The 19733-nt window shown below is 40.4% G+C and overlaps 1 protein-coding gene across 2 annotated transcripts in view; it reads left to right on the top strand.

The window, feature by feature from the left end:
• The window catches only part of TRPM3 (transient receptor potential cation channel subfamily M member 3), a 400218-nt gene continuing 381173 nt past the window's right edge, over positions 689 to 19733 (top strand). For both annotated transcript variants that reach the window (XM_021381082.1, XM_021381081.1), the window contains exon 1: positions 689 to 911. In XM_021381082.1, the coding sequence (XP_021236757.1) occupies positions 750 to 911 (162 nt within the window). In that variant the 5' untranslated portion in view covers positions 689 to 749. The remainder of the gene's footprint in view (positions 912 to 19733) is intronic.

Here is a 19733-nt window from a genome sequence, read left to right as displayed (position 1 = left end):
CCCGATGTGTATGTTCCTGAAATGCCCTGTGGGTCATAGTGAACCCAGAAACTCGGAATAGGAGCTGCAGGAGACCCCTGCAATTCTAGCAGACAAAGCATTAATTCCAGAGATGCTCTTTGTTATATTTAAGGAAGGAAAACAACCCTCCACGAGGTGTGCCCCACTAGCAGGTACTGCACAGCCTTTTGCTGCTGATTTGGAGTTTTCATCCTCCTTTGAGTAAACAGGGGAGGAAAACATTGAACTTAGCGTGCAATTCACCCATCGGTAAGACTACTGTATTTTAGGAAGGAACGTGGGGAAGTTAGCTGTTTAGTTCTGTAGAACTGTTAATGCAGATTAATGAAAAGCAATCTCCTGTTAAGATTTTGGCAAGACCCAGAGAGAGAAGCGAAACAGCTCTTGTAACAAGTCCCGTCTGACCAGCGCACTGCACCTGACCTCTTCTTCCCCGCTCCCACCGGCGCCTCTCATGGTAGGGAACTACAACTTCGATTTCGCCGCGGACTACGCAGAGCATCCTCCGCCCGTCAGCGCACTGCGCTCTCGTCCAGGGTCATTGTCCCCACCCTCCCTTCCCAGGGGGCAGCTCCGGGAGCTCTCCCGAGGCAGTCCCGCGGCCGCGGGGGGCGGGCAGCTCCTCTCCGCCCCGCCCCGCCGCCCCCCCGCCGCGTCTCAGCAGCATCGTTAAAACTAAGCGAGGCGCGGTGCGGGGCGGCCGGCAGGGCCTGGCGGCTCCGCGGGACATGGGGCAGAAGCGGCGGAGCCCTGGAGCGGCGGAGCGGGGCTGCGCAACTGAGGGGACGGCGGGCGGCAGCGGCCGCGGGCGGCTGGCGGAGTCCTGGCGGCGGCTGAGCTCCCGGCGCGGCTCCTCCAAGCGCAGCGGAACCTCCGCGCCCGCGCCGCCGGTGAGTGCCCGCGACCGGGATGGAGCCCGGGACAGGGATCGAGCTAGGGAACGGGGCCCCTCGTGAAACAGGTGGTGGGATGTGGGCGGTGTCGACAAACCTGTTGCGTTTTTGGAGGAAAATCACACTTTGCACGCGGTGAATCGGACTTTGTAGTTATAACAGGTGAAAGTTTCCTCTGTTGCCTTTTCCTTTTTTTTTTTTTTTTTTTTCCTGAGGAAGCTGCTTGCTAACAGCAGGGCGAGCGCGGCTCCCACGAGCGCACGGTGCGCTCCGGCCGGAGGGCTGCGAAGTAGCGGCTGCGAACTGCGCTCCCGCTGGGGGAGAACCGGCCGCTACCCGAGCAAACGTCTTGCGGGAGGTAGATTGCGGGCTCGCCAGAGGTTTCTTCTTGGGAAGGTGTCTTCCTTGGCGGTGTCTCTGCCTTCAACCGGCTCGGTGAGATGCGCCGACAGTCTTTGAGGTGGATGGACAGACATCTTGACAGAGGTACACAGGTAGCACAGATTACATGCCAAGAAAATGAACATCTTGGAAAGAAGTAGCTTGAACTTAAGAGAATGTACTGAGCATTCAAGTAGGAAAAAAAGAGCAGAGTGGTACTTGTTAGATTCCTTGACGGTCTTTTTTTATCTTGGGATCAGGACCTTCGTGCTAGGTGCTGGACAGATGTGTACAAACAAAGATTTTGAATGAGCTGCTTACTGTTCAAGTACAACCTCAGTCTTCATATGTTCAGAAACGCTGCTGTGAGTCTAACTGAAACCCAACTCTGAGGTGTGGAATGATGCACCTTATTCAACAGCTGAAATGTGTTGTTTCAGACAGATATACAGATTTATAAGCTGTGGAGCTGGGAGGAAGATGCCCACAGGTTGAGTGCCAATTGGGGAAATAGCATAAGGGTGTAGAGAACAGTAGAAAGGATTCCATGGCAACAGAAAGCATCAGAGAAAGTAATTCTCTTATGGAGGGGGAAGAGGAGGAGGGATGCATTCTTCTGTACCACCCTGAAGATCACAATACTATAACTAAGGTTTTAGTGTTTATATTTTTCTTCGAAATACACTAACTTATTTTTACGTTATATACCTGAAGATTAATTCCCTGGGTCTATCACCAAAACTCATCAGAAAGATGTACAGTGCAATCAGTGCGGTTTAGGCTTTTTTTTTTTTTTTTTTTTAAGGTTCTTAAGTTCTTAAGTTTCTGTTGTCTGAAACAAAGTGGTTCTTGTTGCTTACAGCGGAGATGAATTCTTACTCCAAACAGAACCTTGAATGACATTCAGGTTCAGCAAGTGCTTGGCTGGAATAGAAAAACTGTGCTAATCTTTGTTTAATCATTATATTTCCAGAACTTTTCTGAATAGATGAGTAACTTATTTCTGATATCTTGTCTGAAGTAATATTAAGGTGATGTATTTATACTACTGGATTTGCACTACACTGAAACTTCAAAATTCCATAAATCAGAGGACAACTGGGAGAAGCTTGATTCTGTTTTTTTCTTCTTCTTCTTCTTCTTCTTTTTTTTTTTTTTTTTTAAATTTGTGGAGGGTTTTTTCCCTGCTTTTTTTAATTATTATTATTTATAACTCACAGGCTTTGTGAAGGTACAGTGATGAGTCTGTATTCTCTTCATTTATACACTTCCCTTTTTGTAAGAGAGCACAGGATTTCTGAAATCCCATTTCACTAGGAGTAATACATTTGACAACATCTTCCAAAGTGATGCCAGAACATATTAATCGTTAAGATGTTTCCCACTGTCACCTTCCTTTTCCTCTAATAGTATTCCCTCTACAGACTTGGAAAAAGTGTAAGATTTGAATTACTTTTAGCATTAGCACTTCCCTGCAGCCCTGCATCCCTGATTGTTTTTTTTCCTATAGTAACGTTTATTTTTATGTTACAATTTAATATTTGAAGTTTATCACTGGGTTGTGGAGGACTTTTGAGAGTCACAATTAAAGTGACAGGCTAACATTAGTGACACTGTGTACAACTATACAGAATGTTTTTGTACAACTGTATTCACTTTGCTTGCATAACCACAGTGGCAAATGGGTTCATGCCTAATCTTGTCTTAGTAGCATTGTTCTGGGGTCTCAGATGGTTTCTGTCCCTTTTTAATTAAAGAAAGGGCTGTTCTTGCTCAGTGTTATTGATCATCTGGAAACCGGCCAGCAGAAGTGCACTTGCCATCTCTGAATTCATAAGCAGACTAGTGTGACAGCTTTTGTGATGTGTCTTATGGGAGATAGGTTGGGATAGATGAAAGATGATGTCAGCACCTCCTTGAAAACTGGGAATATGGTTTCTTTAGAGGAATTTCTTGTATTGAACGCATGCGACAAACACACTTCTTTAGAATGAAGATTTATTCAAACAAAAATGCAGGGTAGCCAGATGTGTTTTGTTCTGCATAGATGATCTCACCTAGCAGTGCCATTTAGGTAGGTATGGTTGTCTTGTAAGAAAAAGAAAATTCTGTGTTTTGAAGAGCTGATTTCTGTCCTATAAAAACTTCATTTAGATTTTCTGTCAAATGCAGAAGACTTAAAGTAGTAATTGCACATTGTGGCTAGTACTGAGAATAGCTATGATGTTTTTCTACATGCTTTTAATCTAGCACTGTCTACCAGTATCTGCGTTTTCCAATCCGCCCTTGCCTGTAATGATTGTAGAAATTACTGATCCTTATATTTCACACTCAATGAAAAACTAACAAGTCATAACCCTAAAAGCTGTCCTTTATTTTATTCTTCAATTGTTAATTCCTTAAGAATGATCAGTAGTCTTATTTCTTTACCAACTCTTTGGTTTTGGTTTGTTTGTTTTGATATTAGTTCTTGAGTGAAGGAGGAGTTGTCTTATTGGAAGGAGCTGTGGAAGGGAAGAGTGTTTGAGAGAAATGATTTGCAAGAGCTAACCTATCAGAGATCCCATAAAATACACATGGCATCCTCTAAACCATCCCTAGCTTGTAAACTGTTATCTTTGTACTAGTGTACTGACCCTAGTTAGTACCATTTTGAGTAATGGTATAACTCAAAATGTTATACCATTTTACAACTCAAAATGTTATACCATTTATGTACCATTAGTCAAAATGGTACAACATGTTAAGAGATTAAAGAATGATTACTGATTTAGAAACAAAGCCTTTTCTGCTGTTTTCTTCTCTCCTTTGTCCACTTGTGTAACTCTGGAAAAAAAAGCTGTGTGGAAACCCCTGCTGATGTTGATGAAAGTTTTGCTATTCAAAGCAACACATATTGGATCAATTTTGTCTGTAAAGAGGAATGTCTATATTCTTTTAACCAAAATATTAAGCATCATTTGCACTTATGTTCTATGAATTATGAGATTTTTAACCCTTTTTTACTAGGTGATGCACAGTATAGTGTTTCAGTATAGAAAAAATGGAGATAAATGGCTGTTCTGCTGTACAGTTTCTGATTACAGCAATATTTGCTTTATTGTTCAAAGATAACAGGTTTTTCTTATTGCTTTTCAGCTGAATTTCCCCACAGGGTATTTACAGTAGCGCAGAAACAAAAAGAAAATGGCAAGAAAGCAATGTATGAACACATGAAATTTAACTTCTTGATTTTGTTGTGGCGTCAGTGAGATTACAGCACTGAGATGGGTCCTGTCCTGGACTTCTCCATAATCAGATGGCTCGTGTACAAAAGATTGGTAGGGATAAGTCACCTACCTTATGGCAGAACAGAGCTACAGTTAATGTGTCCATGGCTGAGGAAGAGTGGATGTACTATAGAGCTACATTTCAGAGCAGCTTGGTGTGGAGCTGGTTAAGGGGCCTTGAAACAAGCTTAGCTTGTCCTGTAAGTTGTACGTTTGTAAATTAAAGAAATCATCTGTCACTTTCCCTCTCACTTAGTGAGGCAAACTGTCTTTGCCAAGATGCTGGCCAACCTGGTAAGGAGAATATTAAAATGGGAGTGATGTGAGAGGGAGGAGATTACAGCTCAGAGTTAGGTGAAAAGACGGTGGATAAGGGCAGAAAGCAAGAGGTGCAGGCTGGGGGGAATAAAGCGATCTTGGGCATATTGAAACAGGGCAAAAGAACACCCACCTACAGGGCATGTGAACATCCACATGCAGTCTGGGAGCTGAGCAGGAAGGATGAGAGTCAGCATGTGGTTACAGAGCTACATTACTGCAATATCTGAGCCACAGTGGGACAGCACATGCCACCCGAACACTACACTGGGTGGAGACAATCCCTGCAGGAGGCACAGGCAGGGAGAAGGAGGTCATCTGTGGGAAGTAGAGGCTCTGATGTGTGAGGCTTGGGCCTGGGCTTGCAGTCAGATCTGAGAAGTCACTAAGCATGACCCTGTTGCAGGAGTGTGTTACAGACCATCAACCAGGTAAGGGAGTAGGTGAAGCTATCCTCGCTAAGGAATCTAACATGTCAGGACACAAGCCATACAGGAGATGGCTGGAGGGTGTCAGGGGTAAATTCTTGCTAAACAGGTACTGGATAAGCCAACCAGAGGGGAATGCACAGATGATCAGAGAATCGTAGAATCATTAAGGTTGGAAAAGACCACAAAGATCATTTATTCTGTCAACCCATCCCCACTATGCCCACCAGACCGTATCAGTCATTGTGTTCCTCTGCATTTCCTGCAAATGCGTCATCCATGTTTAGAGTAAAGGAAGCTTGGCCCGTTGTTCAGTTCTCTGGTGTTTACCCTGATTTTTCCCAACATCACCTTCATTTTTGGACATGATGATGCACAGATGTATCTGCTGTTAACTGACAAGAAAAAAAAAACAGTAGGAGATGGATTAGCAGTGACAGCTTTTGCTACAGTGACCATAAAACAGTGAGGTCATGTTCCTGAGGGGAATGAGGGAGATAGTAGAGTAGCATAGCACAGACCCTGGGAGAAGGGATTTTTGGCATATTTGGTAGGTGGATACCATTGAAGGCAGCTCTGAAGGGCAAAGGAGACCAGAAAAACCTATCAGCCTTTGAGGAGTGTGTTCTCAGTGGTCCTGGTACTCAGAAAACCAAGGAGAGAGAGCAGAAAGCTAGTTTGGCAAAGCAAGAAATGTGTGGCAAAGCTCCAGTGTGAAAAGACAGTGTACAGGATGGGGGAGAATAGCTACAGAGAAGGAATCAAGAAACATTGCCCAAGTATGTAGGGATGGTGTCAGGAAAGCCAAAGCTCAGATGGAGTTGAGACTTGCAAGGAATGTTAAGGGCAGCAGTAAGAGATTTACCTCTAAATTAGTGGTAAAAGGCTGACCAAGGAAATTGTAGATACACTGAAAGACAGTGTTTAGTGCCATGAACTCAGTAAGAAGGGATCTTGGAATGTGAAATAGAATTTAAGATGCTGTTTATTCGAGCTAACACTACAAAGAAACAGAATAGTATCTATGATCCCTTCAGATGGTAGGAACCTCACATTAAGCAGTATCAAATGGCTTTCCACTTCACGTGTAGCACACCACAGAACTCCTGTCTAGAGAAAAGGTTCCCCCATTCAAGCCACTGTAGGATTTTCTTACAAGGAGACAAGTCCATTAATAATTTCTGTTGTTAAACAGAAAGAATATTCTCATGAGAACTTGCTGTACTGTTAGATAAAGGCAAGGACACGCAGGTGGTGTTATCGCCTTTGCTGAGTGGGAGCTGCCAGCAGACTTCTCTCTTACAATAAGCTGTCTGAGTTCATTGCGTGGTCAAGGTATTTGTGTCGCACAACACAGCTTGAAAGCAAAGCACAAGCCTCGGTGTCATGTGTGGATCACAGCCTCCTTGATGTGCTGTGGTTGTTTAGCAAGCAGGGTGATGGAGAACTGGAACAGGCTTCCCAGAGAGGTTGTGGAGTCTCCTTCTTCAGAGATATTAAAGACTGGTCTGGATGCCTGCCTGTGCAGCCTGCTGTAGGGACCCTGCTTTGGCCGGGAGTTTGGACTCGATGATCTCTAGAGGTCCCTTCCAACCCCTACAATTCTGTGATTCTGTGATCACTACAGGTGATGCAGTAGAAGCAGAGACAGTTAAGGCAGAGGTTCTCATTGCCTTCTTTGTCATCACCAGCAAGGTCTGTCAGGATCCTGTGCTTGGTGACAGGACTCAAGGAGGAGAGTAGCTAGCAGCCAGAGATGGTGGTCGAGCCAGGAATTGCTTCAGAGCACTGGAGCTGCACATGTCCCTGGCACCTGTTGGGCTACACCCCAGGGTGTTGATGGAGCTGGCTGATTCCTTTGTTCCACTACTCTCCATCATCTCAGAAAGGTTGTCTCCAGCTGTCCCCGGCAGCTGGAGAATTGCAAATGTCCCACCTTGCCTTCAGAGATGGGGAAAAGCTAATGTGGGGAAATCCAGGCCAGCCAGCTTCTCTTCAGTCCCAGGTAAGATCAAGGAGCCCATGTCTGGGCACATGAGGGAGCAGACAGCGACTGGGAGCAGTCAGCACAAGTTTTCAAGAGTAAGTCATGCCTGTCCCACCTGACTGCCTTCTGCAGGAGAGTCCTGGGGACAAGAGGAGACCTGGGGATGCCATTTACCACTGCTCCAGCCAGGCACCAGCCATGGCTCCCTGGTACTCATGTGTCAGGGCTAGGACACTGCAGCCTGGGGGGCAGGACACCCCCAAACTGGCAGGAGGGGAGGGGAGGCCCCGGGCCATTGGGGCTGGAGGCCATGCTGTGTGAAGTGAGGCTGCAGAGTGGGGCCTGTTCAGCTGGGAGATGGCTGCAGGTGTGGCCATGGGGGCACCCAGCGGCATCCCCGGCACTGTCAGGAGGGGATAGGGGAGAGGCAGCGGGCTCTGCACGTGATGTGGGGTGGGGGGTGAGAGGCAGCAACAGGAGCTGATACATGAGACTCAGGCTGGGGAGATGAGAAGCAGCCTTTTCCCCACCAGGACACCCTGACTGTGGAGTCAGGGCCCTGGCCTGGGGGTTTCACTCCCTGCCTCGGTGAGGCCCTGAACAGCCTGGGCTGAGCCCCCTCTGGGCAAGGGCTGGAGACCTCCCCAGGGCCCTGTCGGCCTGCGTTGCCTCAGGACTATGTAAGTCAACATTAAAAAGTCCTTTGAGAATTAATTTTCAAGCTGCACACCAACACATCTAGTGACTATTGTAGCATCTTGTAAATGCTGGAAGCATACCAACAATCATTTTTGAAAACACATTTAAAAACAAAAATAGTAGATCTAGCCCAGGCCAGAGATTGAGAAAATAATCTGATAATAACTTAAAATAATAACTTAAAATCCAAAGTAATATTTTTCCTAATGGTTCTCACTCCTCTTTCCCCTACCAGAGCTGAGGGCCTGCATTGGTTTGGCAGCAGTGTGTGCCTGGTGCTGCTTTAGCCTGTGCTCCATCCTAGCTCCCCTGCCTACTCAGGCTGGGGGATTTAGCTTGCAGGAGCTTGTTAAAAGCAGGCGTCCAGTCTTTGTCTGCTATATCTTTTTCTAATGCTTTCCTGATAGTTTGAATGTTCAGAGAGCGTAGCAATGAAAGATCCAATAAAAACGGAAACAAGAAGTATGTCAGTGGTGTGACTGGGAGGAAAGGTGCAGGCCTGAATGAATGAAGACTGCAACAAGACATGTCAACCTGGACCACAGGTCATACAGTGTGCTGCTGTTGGCCACATACTGTAAAATTAATTATAAGGAAATTTGCTTATGTCTTACATTGTAGGACAAAACAGATAATTTTATCATGAATAAAATAAGATGGGAAGTTCTTACTAGCTAAAGGGAGCAGAACCAATCCACTGAATGAATACTTTTTCATCTGTGACGGGTTGGACTTTTGTATTTATCTAGCATTTATTTTAGGTTTCTACATTATTTTTCTATTTTTTTTCTATCAGAATGCTTTTGTTTGGAATGATTAAAGCTTTACCTCTCCCTAATTGGTCTGTAGACTTACTGAAAATGAAATGAAGTCAAATAGATAGTAATGGAAGAGTTAGTTTCAAATTTCCAGGCCTGGGCCTAGGTATTAATGCACATTTGTAGACAGATCACTCAAGACACCATCTGCCATTTAGTAATGAGACTTTCCAAAGTATTGTATAGAGTATTTTGTTGTTAGTGCTGTTTATTTGTTTGTTTGTTTTTATTGTTTCTGTGTGCTTTGGATGAATGCTTTTTCTGATTGCTTATTAATGACAAAGCCAAAAAAGACAGATACTTCAGTTTGAAAGCAATTTGCTGTACCTCAACATGACATCGTTTTGTCAAGATTTCCTTCTGAGTATGTTGCCCAGTGTCTCCCTGCTGTAGGCTGCTAGTAAAGAAACCTGCAAAGAAACTTTTTTTGAGAGATCGACCCAATTAAACCTGACTGAACAGCTTATCTTGAATTTGTTCTTTTACCAGTGTGAAAAAGAAAATGCTATTCTCACTGCTTAAGTGCTTTTGTGGACTAGCCTGTTAAATAGTGTGAGAGTTGGACCTCTTAATAAATATTCATGATGAACTATCCTGCGGAAAATGCTTTGCTTGCCTGTTGCCATTCTTGTGAAGGAGTTTTCTGTTCTGTGGACTGAATTCTGTCAGATGCTGAAAAAACATTCATAATCTTCTGTTTCTACAGGGAATTGCTAAATTATTTGCTGCCGTTAAAGTTTCATATTTTGGATTTAAATAATTCTGGATGGTGCCTACTGTAGAGAACCCTAAGAAGTCCCTTCCTTGATTTCTTATTCTGTGATTCTATCTTTTTGATGTTGTCCTCTTACCTGATAGAGTAGACTGTAACATAATTGATTTTTCTTATAGGTGATACAGGTCATCAATGAGTTGGATGTGATTTTTAGCAAAGATGAGGAAAACAGGAAAAAAAAAAAAAGCACAACACCAAGCACCTATAGGGGTAGAAGATTTTCACAGAAATAATAGAATGACAGTGGTTAATTCCATTTCCACATTTTTCCTGTTTCTTTCTCCTGAAAATCCATGAAGTAGTCCTGATATTTTTCTTTCTTTCTTGTAGAGATAATAATTATTATTTATTAATATAAAGTCTGTTCTGTATCTGAAATCGAAGTGCACATATTTCAGAATGAGGTGGAAGTTTAATAATCAGAGTGATAGTGTCCAGTTCCTTGGGAAAAACTTAAAAATGATTAATAACTGGAGGTTTCTGATTTTATGGGATTTACTTTTCTGGGGCATGATAATTTTTAGATGATGAAAGACCTACTTTTTTAAATAAAAGACTGATTTCACATTGAACTTCCAGAATCATTTGGCATCTTTTTAGATCTTAAGCGCATCAAGGTATATGCTGTGAGTAATCTGGGAGTCTGAGAGTTGATGTTACAGAGGTACTGTAGTCCCTTCCCATCTCCCAAAAAGCCAAAACAGATCCTCAAAGTCTTGCCTTCTTGTTGGACCAGATCTATTAACAATTCTGTAAACTTCCTCAGGTACTGCCTGAAAACACCAGATTTCTCTAAAAAGAGTAAAAAGTTTTAAATTATGAGAAATAAGGAACTTAGGACTAAGGAGAGAGGGAACCAACAACTGTAAAGAGTTAAGTCCATAGATCTTTGACTGGGAGCAGTGAAAACTTATTTTCTTTTGCTTTTTAGAATCCCTTTTGCAAACTAGATCTATTTATGCTTTTAATTCATGTAATGTGAGTTGTTTTTTTTAATTTTTAAAAAATTTCATTTCATTTTGGAAGGAACCACTTGTTGCATGTGGTCTTATAGAATTCATCTGAAGGAATATTCACCTGGCTATTCTTTTATTTATCACAACATAATACAGAGAAGTACTTCTTAAAGTACTCCAGATTATATTATCAGTTAAGAACACAAAAACACATTTTTGGACACAATTTGCAATTATAAGTTTAACATTGACTAGAAAATGACATAACTATCATATTATAACCCATTTATTCTAATGTAGCTTCAAGCAACTCTTTAGAGACACATATTTCTTACTTCTGCTGAAGCAACAGTTCAATAATCCTGTCACAAAAACTGCTCATTTAGTTACACTTTCAAAATGGAAATGTAATTTAAAAAAGGTCACATTCTTTTCCAATACAGGAAGTTTTTCCTCTTCTTCTTATGTTATCTTTACTTTTAGATAATATGTTTACTTCAGCAACATGGTGGAAGTTTGTTGTAAAGACCAGGAGGTTATCTCCCATTACAGCTCTGTGAAGTTTGCCATGAATTAAAAAAAACTGTCTTGTCATAAAATTCTCTGAAACAGAATGACTATGAAGGTGGAAAGAAAAAATTAAAATATCATATCTAAATAAACAAAAAGTGAAAACTGTCTGCTACTTGTTGCCAGACTTCTCTGTAAATAAATTGTTATGAGAATAAAATATCTGACAGTAATGTGCTAATTCATTATAGTATCTTTAATTCATTATAGTATCATTATTGTATCTTTATTTCTCATTGTTTCCTCTGAATGGTAATAGTATGTTATTTACTGTGATTACTTTTTCAACATTTTCCTCTTGTATTTAATCCTTTTATCAACACACATGAAATAGTTTTTACTTCTAGTTGCTGAACTGATTTATAGAACAGCTCAGAAAAAATTAGTTCTTAATGAAGACAGACGAAGCTTTGTTTTGATTAGTGTATTTATGCTTAATCCTTTTATAAATCTAAATTCAAGAATAAAATATGGAGAAACTTGTACATATAAATTTAATTCAAGAAAAAAATACAGACAAATATATGGTATATATGTATATATATTTATATGTGTATATTTATTTCTCAACTTACAGGAAAATGATTTTCAAGTCTAAAACCAGGACAGATAGATGAAATTCCTGGGAGAAAAATGTTATGGTTGGCTTTATAAATGATATTGTATTTCAAACTGCTCGTGACGTTAATGCCAAGACATTGTATTATCCATGGAAGGAGTATTAGCAATATTAACTAAGAGTTGAATAGCTCAATCTCCTACTTTGTAGTTAATATCATCTGCAAGTTTTAAAAAGCCATTTTGTATTGACAAACAGGACTTACATATGTGCCCTGAATATTTTAGTTACGGAACAATGAAGTCGGTGATCTTCATGTTCCTTTTTGGGGGCGCTCTGCTTTCATAGCTATATTAAAAAAAAACAAAGTTACTTACTTGCTAGAAAAGTTGAAACAGGCCATTATGTTTCAGTATTTGTTCTCATTCTTCTTTTTGTTTTGGTGTCAGTTATTAAAGAGAGTCCAATTCCGCAGTAACTTTAATTCCTCAGTTTTCTCTGCTTTGCCACTGTAAACCAGCCTTTGTTGTTAAAGGATTCCTAGACACCAGAAGTTCTTCCTGACAAGATGTGCTTTAGAGAATTGTGCTATGGATCCCTCAAGAGATTAGGATACAAAAAAAACCAACCAACCAAACAAACAAACAACAAGCAGCTGGATGACTTAGAAATACTAAAACATCTGGTGAGCCTCAAAAAATTGTTAGAGGAAATGAGTAAGGCTGTATTTAATAATGAAGCTTGGTGAAAAGTGAGGAGCTACTTAGGCAAGAGAAGAGATTTTAATTAACTCAGCAATTAAAATAAATCAAATACCTGCAGTGAAGACTTCAGAGATGTCCTGCTTCACACTATTGCATCGACTTGAGTTATGATGTAAGTTGAGCAGTAATGATTTGTCCCTATTTGTCACTCTGTAGATGTTTATTTGGGTTCCAAGAAAGAGTGGTTCTACTCAGATTGCAGAATGAATTGGTGATATTCAAAGTTAATTTCAAAATATGCAAAATACAACATGTGAGTCATGGTGCACAATTTTCTTAAGAAACAGCTGTTTCATTAACTGAGATAGTGCTATTGATCACATAAGGAAGGGTACTATTCAAAATCTTGTTGATGAATATTCTTTTAGCAGATAAACAGATTCCCAAATAATAGGTGAATTTTGAGTTAATAAGGAAACATGATTTTGGTATATCAAGTGTTCCTGTCATTGTTACAAATGTGATCTAATGGGTGACAACCCTGCCCACGGCAGGCATGTTGGGGTGAGATGATCTTCAAGGTCCCTTCCAACCCAAGACATTCTATGTTTCTATGAAAATGCTTCTAGGCAATAGAGGTGTTGGTTTGGATTTTGCTTCAGTACAGTCAAAAGTTCATTAGCACAGACCAAATAAATAACAGCTGTGAGATATAAACTGAAGTTGCTACTTGCATCTCTGTAATCTACTGAGTACTGTACTGCAGTTTGTTTATGGTGCCTACAGTGGGAGAGCCATGGCAAAGTGCTAACTGTACAGAAATGTCTGTTAAACAATAATTTATCTTGGCTATCCTGTTTTCTAAGAGGCAGAAGAGAGTAACAACCTGTATCCTCACTGGTGCATATTGTTGGAGGTGTTTCTCATTTGTAGAGAACCTTAGAACCCTTTAAGGATCCCTATCTGCTCTGACTTGTTTGGCTTAAGAAAGAATGATTACTCAGCTTCTGTAGATTACTCTTTGCACCCACCAAAATAATTATTACATCTCTCTTGTGGCAGTCATAAGCACTTTCTATGACTTTTCCTGTTTCCTCAGATATGGAACACAAAGAACCTCCTCCAGTCCACTCACTCTTTTTAGGGATCCACTGAATCTGAAGATGTCTCGGATGTTGGGGTTATCTGGGTGTGTCTTTCCTGTAGTGTCCTCTTTGTGCTCTTTAGCTGTTCTACATTTCCCTCAACAGAAGTGTTCTGCAGCACAGAGTCTAGTATGTCTGTGCACATTTCTCTTATCCCTCTCCAAATTATATATATCTGAAGTCTTTTTGGGAGGTGAGTCATAAGAATGTGTTTATACTGATCTATTTTGGGAGAATGAGCAGAAGTACTATTATACTGAAAAGCATCAGTGATCTCCTCCCACTTTTTCATTGGATTTCGATCTGCAGAAAAGTACAGGGTGATTGAGGCAATGATTCTGTGCAACAGTTGATTCTCTGCCTCCTACCCACTATTGTTCTTTTGGTTCCCACATTCTTTCCTCATTTGTTTCTGCTTCCTAGGAACAACAGTATGGTTAGTGCTATAATGACTGGCTCTGAGTTTGGCGAGTTTTAGCATGGGGTGGAGATTAGTGCTGTTTCAAACCGAGCCTGCTAAAATTGGCAGAACTAGTGGGAATATATGGTACATCTCTAGATCCATGGTTTTTATGTCAAACCAAAACAAAAACAACAATAACAAAAACAAAGAATCAGAAAAAAAAATTGTGGAGACCAGTGATGATTGGCGTACCTCAGGGATCAGTGTGGGACCGGTGCTATTTAACATCTTTGTAGGTGACATGGACAGCGGGATTGACTGTACCCTCAGCAAGTTTGCAGATGACACAGCTGACACGCTAGAGGGAAGGGATGCCCTCTAAATTACCTGGACAGCCTTAAAAGGTGGACCCATGCCAACCTCATGAAGTTCAACAAGAGCAAGTGCAAGATCCTGCACCGGGGTTGGAGCAATCCCAAGCACAGATACAGGTTGGGCAGAGAATGGCTTGAGAGCAGCCCTGAGAAGAATTTGGGAGTGTTGGTTGATGAAAGACTCAACATGATTTGGCAATGTGTGCTTGCGGCCCAAAGGCCAACTGTGTCCTGGGTTGCATTAAGAGAGGTGTCACCAGCAGGTCGAGGGAGGTGATTCTGCCCCTCTGCTCTCATGAGACCCCACCCGGAGTACTGCATCCGGTGCTGGGGCCCCCAACACGAGAAGTACATGCAGCATTTGGAAATGGGTCCAGAGGAGGAAAACAAAGATGATCAGAGGGCTGGAGCAGCATACATACAGGCTGTGTTAGCACTTTTTAGCCTGGTGAAGAGAAGGCTCTGGGAGGACCCTATAGCAACCTTCTGGTACCTGCAGGCGGCCTACAGGAAAGCTGGGAAGGGACTTTCTATAAGGGCAGGTAGTGACAGGACAAGGGGAAATGACTTGAAACTGGAAGAGGGTAGATTTAGACTAGATATTAGGAAGAAATTCTTTACTGTGAAGGTGGTGAGACACTGAAACAGGTTGCCCAGTGAGGTTGTGGATGCTCTCTGCATAGAGGCATTCAAGGCCAGGCTGGATGGGGCTTTGAGCAACCTGGTATACAGAGAGGTGTCCCTGCCTATAGCAGGGGGTTAGAGCTAGATGGTCGTAAAGGTCCCTTCCAACTCAAACCATTCTATAATTATGTGATTTGTTGAGAAGAATCAAGGCTTAACAGAGGTGTCTGTATGTGAGTCTGTTTGGCTTTTTTTTTTTTTTAATCTTCTAGCAAAAGTTAAAATAATGTATAGGTGAATTTGTATTATGATAAATCCTAGAACTTTTTGAAATATTCACTTAGCATTATAACAGGATAATGGGATAGCGAAATGATTCTGATGCCTGGAAAGAAACTGAGATAGGCTGATATGAGCTAGTGTCATAGATCATTATATGTAATGTCATGATTTTGAGGGCAATCTTTAGTTTCCTGCTAAGATATCAGATGTATTTCATTTGCATATATTTTAAAATATTTTTAATTCCCTGGCAACAGTGGGTCTGAAAAAAAAAACAAAAACACCCAAAGCCCCAAAACACGCAGTAGTATGAATTGTATTTCTTCACTTAATAATATGGCGCTAGAAAGCTATAGCTAGTTGTGCTTCTTGAACTGATGACCTTTCTGAGCATGATACTGTCATTATATGCAGCTAGGGAGATCAGTTTATCAGTATAGGCTGCTTTGAACATAAAAATCCAGAGAAGATTTTTACTTAGTCCTTAAATGCTCGACACTTGAAATGTATAAATGTTACAAAAATATGTAGGACTTAATTAAGAATAAATGCTTAAATAAAAAATCACTCTTGATACTTACTGTTAGTTNTTAAATAAAAAATCACTCTTGATACTTACTGTTAGTTCTTAATTGATATTCATAGAAATGCTTAGTAAGGATTCTCCGTTAACTTTGGAACCAATGACAGTTGCATATCTCATTCTACTGTACATCTTATTCTGCTGCAATTGACACTTCTAGTCAAATTAGGAAAGCTGAGGATATTTCAGTGTAGTAGCAAACTGCCTACACTGAGTGCCTATAACTTTATAATGAGACCTAGTACACTGGGAGTATGATCTCTGTGAAGTGTTTTCTTAATTCAACTCATTAATGTCAGAACATTGGCTGCTGTAATTACCATACCATTGGATCTGGGTGTTCTCCTTAACTAGAAAACACTGTTTTACCCACTGACAGGGAAGGAGGTGATGCACCTCTAATTTTATGAGGAAAATTGTCTGTTAAATTGTTGATTGTGCTGGAATCGATTATTTTACCATTAGCTGATAGTTGTGTATTAATGCGCACAAGAATATTAACTTTGGTGTTAAGAGCTGGTAAAATACATTCACAAATGATTCAGTGAATAATGAAACATGTAAGTAAGCCAGTGCAAACACCTACCATATATCTGGGTATTGTAACTAAATCATCCACTTGCCTCACCTGCCCTTGTCCAGTGGGCTTCATTATTTCTGGAGAGATTTTCCCAGATATCTCACCACTGAAACTCCAAATGGGCTATTCATCCAAAAAAGATGTTTGTTTGTTCGTTTGTTGTTTGGTTGGTTTTGGATAAGTTGAATTATAAGATCGTTATTACAAGTCTGTATTTCAAAAAATACCTCAAAAAATCACATTAGTAGATGTGAAAATGCCTAGCTGATGTTTCTGAACCTAAAACATGTTTTGTATTCAAGTTTTCCATGTAAACCAAGTAGAAGTTGATTCACAGTTATTGACACTCTGTTGCAACACTGAAGGTAAACTGAGCCTGCTTTTTTGGTTTCCTAAAACTTTTTTAGAGAGATAAGAGTACTTTTTATATTTTTTTAGGGTAATTTAAGGCCTATGCAAGTACAATTCACTGTTCTCATGTTGCTTTTAGAATATAGTTTTTGTGTAGATGATCATTTGCCTTTTCTTTGTCTGCTCCAGTGTCATACCAGGAATGCTAAAGATCAGAAATTTTGTCCTAATCATTTTACTTACTTCACTACAAAAGAGGTCAGAAGTGATGTGCTAAATTATTACTTGTACAAAGACAAAGTGAAATTGGAAAACTGAAAAACTGAATAATCATTGTAATAAGTAATAAATAAATATACTTTGAACATAAAAATCCAAAGAAGATTTTTACTTAGTCCTTAAATGCTCATGACACTTGAAATGTATAAATGTTACAAAAATATGTAGGACTTAATTAAAAATAAATGCTTAAATAAAAAATCACTCTTGATACTTACTGTTAGTTCTTAATTGATATTCATAGAAATGTTTAGTAAGGATTCTCCGTTAACTTTGGAACCAATCAACAAATGCCAACAACAGAAAGAAAAAGGTGGTATCTTCTCAACACTTAGTTACATCTGCCCTTTCAAGGAAAAAAGATGCTATAGCTTTAGGGAAAGAAAAGAAACATAAAAAATTAATATTTTTGAAGGGTACATTGTGTCATCAATCTTTTTTTTTTTCTCTGAATGAAGAGAAATAGAATTTTTCTTTAAAATTGCCATCCACTTGCCAGACTTATTCTGGGACAGGCCTGGAGAACACTAGCAATGAAATGTTGAAAACTTTGATTAATATTGTAGAAAAACACAAAGTTTAGACATGTATAAGTTTGTACAGGCTACAGTCTACTGTTATAGAAAGTAGACTTAGAAATTGAAATGATGTAACAAAAAATAATACCCACTGTGACAAGACAAATATTATTTTAGACTCTTCAATTTTGCATCAACTCTTTAAGTTAGAATTAATCTAATGTTAGAATAAATCAGTGCAGAAGTGCACATGATAACTTTTGTATATCACATAGATTTAAATGGAAGTCCATTTGACAGCATCACATGAGAACTGATTAATGAGTATAGACATGCAAGGTTAGATTACAGCTTGTAGTAATAAATTGTTTCATTTCAGCCTGGTTGGCGAATAATTCCTGTCTTGCAAATATGTCTTGAAAAGTTCTCTGGCTTGAAAAAGCTTCATAGGTGAACAATTTAGCTTTCTGAGTTTTGAGGGGAATTATGCTAAAAAACCTGTGTATAGAACATGATTTGAAATATTTTGGCTGTGATTTCTTCTGAATAGTTTGCTCTTAGTGCTAAGAAGGTGCTGGACTTCTGCTGAGCGTTGTTATATTTTCTGTTATGCTAAAGATTTCCTAAGACGGTAACGACTGATTTTATGAAGTTATGTGTGGCCACTGCAACTCTTGATATAACCCAATTAGCTCAGGCTCTTGTTGCATCCTGCCATCTGTACGAAGTCATTGTGCCCAGTCTCTTGAAAAATGCTTATTCCTCTTTATTTATACTTAGTGAGATAGTAAAAGTCACTTGGGGACACTACTCATCCCTGATAAGTACCTGGACATAGAGCCATTGACCACAACCCTCTGGCTGCAGCCATCCAACCAAGTCTGTGTCCACTGAAGAGTCCAGCCTTTAAATCCATATTTGTCCAACCATACCAAAGGCCTTGCACAAGTCCAGGTAGATGACATCAATTGTTCTTCCTTTGTACACTGATACCATCACTCCATCATAGTTGGCTACCACCAGATTAGTCAGGCATGATCTGCCCATGGTGAAGTTGTGCTGGCTGTCATGGATCACTTTCTCACCCCTCATGCCTTAACATGTCTTCCAGGAGGATATGTTCCATGATCTTCCCACAAAGAGATAAGTCTCCGAGGCCTATTGTTCCACAGGTCTTCTTTTCTTCCTTTCTTAAAAATGGGAGTGGTGTTTCTGTTTTTCCAATCACAGGGATCTTCACCTGATAGCTATGACTTTTCAAATTGGATGGAAAGTGACTTTGCAACAGCATGAATCAGTTCTTTCAGGATCCTGGAGCCTGGAGCTGCACTAGATATCCCAAGCAAATTAGGGCTGGTGTACATGTTTATGAAAAAAATGCAGTTTGGGCTTGTCTCCTGATCTTGGATATATGCAGTAAAAATCTACAGGTGGGTTGGAAAGAAATTTCTTATCATTTCCCAGTTCACATATATCTGTGCAATTCTAAGACCAACCCTGTGATTCAGCTTCTTTCCAAGAGCTCCACTTCCTTCTTGTGCTGGGGGCCCCAGGCCTGGACACAGTACTCGAGATGGGGCCTCATAAGAGCCAAGTAGAGGGGGACCACCACCTCCCTCTCCCTGCTGGCCACTCCTCTTTTAATGCAGCCCACAAGTGGTAGTTGCCTCCTGGATTACTTCCACCTTCCAGGTGGAAGTTGCCTCCTGGATTACTTTGTACGCTTTTCTATCATTTTAAGTGCTATATTTTGTCCCCTCAGTTGTATTGATCTTCACTTTAAAAGCCACTGCATAGTTTTGCATCAAGTGGTTGGCAGTTACTTTCTTCAGTTTCAGTTTATTTTTGTTGACTTATTTGTTTTTGTTTTGATGTCTGTCCTTACATGAGATAAGGTTTATCTTGTTGGCATTATTGTTAAGTGACAGGCAGGAGCTAATCAAGTTCTCTTCTTCCAAGATCTTTGTCCTTCAACAGCCCTTCTGTGCTGACTCTAAACTACGCAAATCTTTTTTTAGCATAAATGGTTAAAAGTGTACAGGAACTTCTACGGAGTTCCAAAATTACTTTATCTCCTCAAAGTATCTTTCCTGATATATCCTAAAATATGTTGGCTTATAGTTTTGCCATCTAATTCCCCTTGTCACTTCACAAGTGTTCAGTGAATGGCCTTGCATTTTTTACTATGAAAAGATCTTTCTGCTGTTGACTGACTT

The sequence above is a fragment of the Numida meleagris genome, chromosome Z, assembly GCF_002078875.1.
Source record: "Numida meleagris isolate 19003 breed g44 Domestic line chromosome Z, NumMel1.0, whole genome shotgun sequence".
NCBI classification, from domain to species: domain Eukaryota; kingdom Metazoa; phylum Chordata; class Aves; order Galliformes; family Numididae; genus Numida; species Numida meleagris.
The sequence above is the reverse complement of the archived record's forward strand: the minus strand, read 5'-3'. Positions and strand labels throughout refer to the sequence as shown.